The sequence below is a fragment of the Dichomitus squalens genome (assembly GCF_000275845.1).
Source record: "Dichomitus squalens LYAD-421 SS1 unplaced genomic scaffold DICSQscaffold_5, whole genome shotgun sequence".
NCBI classification, from domain to species: domain Eukaryota; kingdom Fungi; phylum Basidiomycota; class Agaricomycetes; order Polyporales; family Polyporaceae; genus Dichomitus; species Dichomitus squalens.
Genome location: NW_006766887.1, coordinates 1067602 through 1073369, shown reverse-complemented (window position 1 = coordinate 1073369; position 5768 = coordinate 1067602). Strand labels below are relative to the sequence as shown.

General features: G+C 57.7%; 2 protein-coding genes across 2 annotated transcripts; both read right to left on the bottom strand.

Moving 5' to 3' along the window:
• Positions 1–631: 631 nt before the first annotated feature.
• Positions 632–1204, bottom strand: DICSQDRAFT_53557 (uncharacterized protein; the record flags this gene model as incomplete). The annotated part of the gene is made up of 3 exons (XM_007363059.1): positions 632–770; positions 848–1077; positions 1142–1204. 3 exons carry the CDS (start codon positions 1202–1204, stop codon positions 632–634), a joined length of 432 nt encoding a protein of 143 aa, XP_007363121.1.
• A 1208-nt stretch (positions 1205–2412) lies between these two features.
• DICSQDRAFT_101178 (uncharacterized protein) lies at positions 2413–4829 on the bottom strand. The gene is made up of 21 exons (XM_007363058.1): positions 4670–4829; positions 4529–4607; positions 4437–4450; positions 4329–4388; positions 4233–4274; positions 4170–4179; positions 4091–4108; positions 4003–4028; positions 3925–3950; positions 3835–3869; positions 3744–3768; positions 3672–3683; positions 3594–3609; positions 3499–3538; positions 3345–3445; positions 3224–3283; positions 3135–3162; positions 3023–3080; positions 2805–2962; positions 2688–2747; positions 2413–2631 (listed from the first exon to the last, which is right to left on the bottom strand). Exons 1-21 carry the CDS (start codon positions 4750–4752, stop codon positions 2536–2538), a joined length of 1047 nt encoding a protein of 348 aa, XP_007363120.1. The 5' UTR covers positions 4753–4829; the 3' UTR covers positions 2413–2535.
• Between the last annotated feature and the right edge of the window lie 939 nt (positions 4830–5768).

Genomic DNA, 5768 nt, shown 5'->3' with positions numbered 1-5768 from the left:
GCGACGTTCCAGATGTAACCTGCGCTTGGGGTGGAGTGGACATGACAGGAACGACAGACGTGAGCAGGGCTGCCAGGCGACATGCATGTGTTGCGTAAACGCCTACCTTGGGATGGGAATCCGCCGGCAAAAAAACTACACTGGCTCCTATTCCGGCATCTTGGCCGTCTCTCGAACCATGAATGGTCGACGTAGGTGCTTCGAGAAGACCAGCGAGGTCAGTGATGAAGCGCAGAGCGGAGCGGCCTTCATCGCCTCGCCAGGATCCGCGCAGGAGGTCCTGAACACGCGAATCTCGCAGGGCGAGAAGCATATCTGTTGTCAAATCGTCGTAGTTCGACGACGACGACGCAAGCCTGGGGTCCGCCATTCTCGCCTGCAGGGGGGGCACCCCGCGCGTGTTCTCAGCTCTTCCTCTGCGCGTACGACCGGCTGGACAGCCACTCACGCGAATTGCGGCCAGATCGCTCTGTTTCTGGACGAGGACTGCCGCTGTGCGCTCCCACTCACGGCGTGATTCTTGAGCAGCAGAGAGCAGCGTCGTGTACGCCCTTGATAGCGGGCCAAGATCGCCCTGCATACGCCCACGTCGTGCATCAGGACCCTGCGGCGGAGATGAAGAGATGCTCCTTCATTTCGCACGCACCTCGCGATCCAGGCAGACGGAAGACCCCCGCACTTGCAACGAGGAGGACGGCGACCCTGTCCGCATCCGCACGGCGTTCTTGAGGATCGCATGACTGGACAACGCCAGGATCAGGCGCTCGAAGCTAGAAGGACGGAGGAGGGGCTCGTTCAGAACCGAGACCGAACCGATGCAGGAGAGAGAGCCGGACGTGAACCGCACCGGTCGCCAGAGCACTCGTCGAGGATCGACTTGCGGACCACGACGTCCTTCCACCACCACGCGGAGACCTCGTCCCCCGCGGGAGTAGCTGGCTGCTTGCCCGTGGGGTCGTTCATGTGTGCGCGCGAGGCGTGCGCGACGGCGCTCCGGAGCCCTTCGAGGTACTTGGCGAGCGCGATTCTGTACGCGGTGGTGTCCGCGGGCTGCAGGCACGGGTACGTGGGCAATATCTGATATCCGCTGCGTCAGACCGACGAGCCGTGGAGAAGCACCTGACGGGACGCATATACTGACGGACTTTGCACGTTCCCTGCCTCCCTCGAGCTTTCCCACAAGAAAGTAGGTGATGTCCTCCATCGCCTTGTTCCGATCGCGCATGCCGCGGCTGTGGTGGAAGAGGCGTTCGTCGTAGCCCGTCGCATCTTGCAGCGGATAGTCGAGCAGGTGGAGGTGGAGGATGACCAGCAGTCCGTTGGGCAGCTTGTGCTCGAGTGCCATCCGAGCGGGATCGGTCCGTGGTGGGGCCCCATGCGCGTGCTATGCAGGTGCAGGTCGATGCCAGAGACTAACGCCCCCGACGCGCGCCAACGCCCCACACCCACGCCACTCAACGCGATCACCTGATTCCTGCAGGTACTCGCTCGGCGGCCGCGAGCGGTCCAGGTGAGGAAATCCATGCTAGATGTCCGGGCCACACAACGCCCAAACATTATTTCCCAATATACAAAGAGGGATACAAAAGCGAAGTGGAAATGTAGGGTCACGTTGCATGGCCCGTGTCACCGTGAGTGCCCCACGGACTTCCCTGCTTGGAACATGGTGCTCTGCCCGCCGTCAGTCAAACCAGATCGCAGCGATGTGTCGTGTTCATGAACCGGTGTGGGGAACGGGCATGACTTCCGACAGCCAACGACCGATTCAGCTAGTCGATGTACTATTCTACACAACTTATCAGGACTGAATGAAAGCGACGAGCAGGGACGGCTCCGAACTAACAGCATCTATATACCGACTACCAAGTAGGGAGAATTCAAAACACAAAAGTGTCGCAGCCAACGAGTGAAGAAAACCTGTACAAAAGAAAGCCCAGGGCTGCGACGACGGGTGCGAAGAGGGGAGGGGGCAAAAATTCCGTACCATGCACGAGGCGGCGCGGGAGAATGCGAATACAGAAGAAGAACATCAATGTAACGCTACATGTGCCTGATGCAGATGGATGGAACGAAGGTGCCATGCTAGTGTTACAGCGCAATAAATCAATAAACAGTGGTTAGGGGGGGCAGGGAGGGGGGCAACACCAAACAACAGACGACGGACGAGCAACAAACAACTAGGAGTGAACGCGAACAACAGCAGGCCACGCGAGCGAATAGCGACAATGTAGCGTATCGAATATGGGTGCGAGTGCGAAGTACGGAGCGTGAACGAATGTGGGGAGCCCGGGTGCGATGCGAGGACGGTGGAGATGCAGATACGGACATAGGAGTGCAGCTATTCTGATACAGTGTGATAGACGTCCGTTGAGGTTGAGATGGGGAGATAGATGGTCGAGAATCCTGGAGAGGGGGTTAGACGGCACGGCGTGATGTGGTGGCGGAGTAAATGTTTTGTTTTCGGGAGGATTCAGTTCAAAGGGGGAGGGGCGCCTGGTGCACCTTTTGCGCTGTGCTTGTGTATGCCTGCGGGCCTCATGACCACGACTTATTCTGGGACGGTTGTGAGTAATCGTGGTCGAACGTCGAGTACGGCATCTGGTAGTGCAGCGGCGGCATCGTCGATATTGGCTGAGACCATCGCTCAGCATGCTGGCATATCGACGAAACGACAGGACGGCACTCACCGCCGGCTCCCTCGGTCCGCCGATGGGCGAGAAGGTGCCGTTCGACTCGGAACGGAGAGTCTAACGCCGTGTCAGACTCGGAGGCCGCCGCATAGGGTCCGAGCTGAGGAAACCTACCGTGGAGAAGACGGGGGTGTCGTTCCCGCCTTCGTGCTTGATCGTCGTCGTTTGGGCGACCATGAGGAACGTCGGCACGGTGGTCTGTTCGTTTTCCGTCCCGCGCCCGCGGACGGATCTCCGCGTGTTCAGCGCGGCGTAGAATGAGTTGGCGTACACTGAACGGTCGCGTGTCAGGCTCTGACACCGGACGAGCTGGCGTCGGGACTCGGACGTACCCTTGCTCAAGACGAAGTAGAACGACATGAAGATGAAGTTGTTCGGCATGATATCGTACTAAGGCACGGTCAGCCTACCAAAGTGAGCAAGGGCGGGCGCCGGAAGACGTACTAGGACTAGAGTGCACAAACTGATCGCGCTGCGGTGAGACGTCAGCCAAATCGGTATCGCACGAGAGTGTCCGGCTGGCTGTAGCTTACCTAGAGATAGTTCCGGTGTTGATGGCGTAGACCGATAGCTTGTTGACAATCGAATCGTCCCTTAACCGCTCATATCAGGAACTGGCGTGTCGCTTCAGGCACGGCCGTCCGATTCACTCACTTCCTGTACCCTGTCTTCAAATTGCGAAGGAACCAGCAAAGGGCAGCGGCGGTGACCACGTCAGTTGCCATGCCTAGTCCGAGCGCGATACTTCCGATGAACTAGGCGTAATATTGAGCATCAAATCTAGAGGCTGACACGTGTAGAAGCTCACTTTGAGCCGGCCGACTTCCGCTAAGGAAGGGATGCTGGCACTGTTCAAGCAGATCAGCATGAAGACAGGCGTGGCGTGTCAGGTGATCGACTTACGCCCTGACGGTGAAAACTGGATTTGCACATGCATAAGCTCTTAGTCAAATTCGCATGGACGGTGGGCATATGACGCACCAAAAGCAGCGGCTACATTGATTGCAACCGATCAGCCTATGTTGAGTATGGACGAATGGAAGAGGCTCTCACCCAGTTGCCCCAAAGCGCCAACCAGCTGGGCGGAGCCGGAGGAGAAATTTTCAGGAGGCTATTCGGGATGCACAACCTTATTCGCACTCACGATCAACATCGTTACAGGGATGTTGTGCTTGCTGACTGGTGGAGGGCACGGTGAGAGGCGATGACGAACGACGACCTGAAGACAACTTACACCTCCAAACGCGCAGTCCGAAACAGCTGTCATTATAATTTAGTCTATGCCTTGTTAGGGTAAGAGAGCGGCGCGTACACTTTTACGACGGCACCGACAGCTGCCTATATGCAATGCATGGATCGTGTGAGCTCAACGAACACAGAAGCCAGCGTTACCGGCGTACCCCGAGAGGAACTTGAAGCTGAAAGGGGGACGCAGGGTCAGGCACATGGAGTGACAGGCGACGAAACGGATGCGCTCACAATCAGTGACCTGCAGGAACCACGTCAGACATTTACATTCGGTAAATCTTTGAGAACGCTCACCAAACTGGAGAGGTAAGAAGGGCGTTGACGTCTCCCCAATTACTGTAATCGCATAGTCAATATTTGCTCCGGTGGGATACGGAGAGGAGGCCGTACGTGACGACATAAAAATAGACCGCATGGCCAATAAATGCTTGGTCAACAAGCTCCAAAATCCTGAAGACCGGTTAAATGGGGGCCGGACGCGTAGTGGGGGACACGCACCATATCACAGCGACCTATTTCGCATTTTCAAGGACGGGACGCAGACGGTAAGACGCGTCGGGTCGTGCACAACGCGGCGGATGGTTACGCACCAGTGCCTTGTACCACCAGACGTCGAGGGGGTAACGTCTGAAGTAGCTATACGCCTGCATGCTCAGAACGCCAAGAGCCCTGTGCAGCCAAGACGTCATTGTCAGTAAGAGTGATAGTAGGAGACATGGGGTGGGACGCACACGCTGGAGCAGCCGAAGCCGATGAAGAGGGCGCCGAAAGTAGCATTGAGGTCGATGAGCTTGAGAAGAGCGGAGGAGGCCATTGCGCCGGCGGTGGCAGAAGCGGGCGGGAAAGGGAGCTAGGCTCGCGCAAAAGAGGGTACTTGAAGGAAACGAAAGCGGGGGGAAGGGGGAAGAAAGGCTACGCGATGCGGGGGGTCGACCACACAGCGGAGAAGGGTCCGAAGTGTTGCCATATCGAGGCCCCGGAATCTGCTGGGTTCGCCCATGATTGGGACGCCCGTGGTATTCCTGGTAGAAGGTGCTGCAGTAACGAGAACTGAGACTGGGCGCATCGCATGCCACCCGCCTCTCTGCCCTTGAGCTTCCTTTTCCGGCGCCGGCACTGGCTCCCCTCCCCCGGCCCTCCCCCGGCCCCGCACTGCGCAAGCTTTCTGCTTATGTAACAGCTTTAGCCTTCAAATAGGCAACCCCGCTATACCCTCAGCTTACGCAGTGCATATCCATCAGCCTTCCCAGTCGTCAGCTCAGCGCACCGCGTCTTCGCTATCGACCGCACTTCGCCACTTCAGCCCCCGAGAACCATCATGATCCCACCTCCGCGACCATCGTGCGAGCACGGTCGTGGGCGCAGTACCGTCGATGCACCTCGTCCTTTCTTAGCCACCATCCTGCTCCAGTTCGGGGATACGCCCTTGATCGATCGGGTGTGCCCAGAGGACCAGCCTGTGCGGATCATCCTTTCACGCAGTCTCTGCCCTGCTTTGCGCATGCCGCCTCAGGTGTGCACTCGCGACTGTTTACACTGCCCGGATGAATACAGTACATGTTCTCCACAACCCATCCCAGTCCCGGAAAACCTCCAGACGAACAGCTTCTTCCCTATCAACTCCTCTCACACTCACTGCGATATGTCATGTGGGTACGGATTTCCTCCCCAGTCTAGAAGTCCGTGCTGTGAACGTCTCCTCGACTGTGACAATTCAGCTTTGCGTCGGTGACTAGCGCAACTCGTGCGGCTTCCTTCGCACTGTTCCAGTGCGGTCTTAGTATGTGGGGCCACTTAGACAGGACACAACCCCTGGACAGCATCTGGACC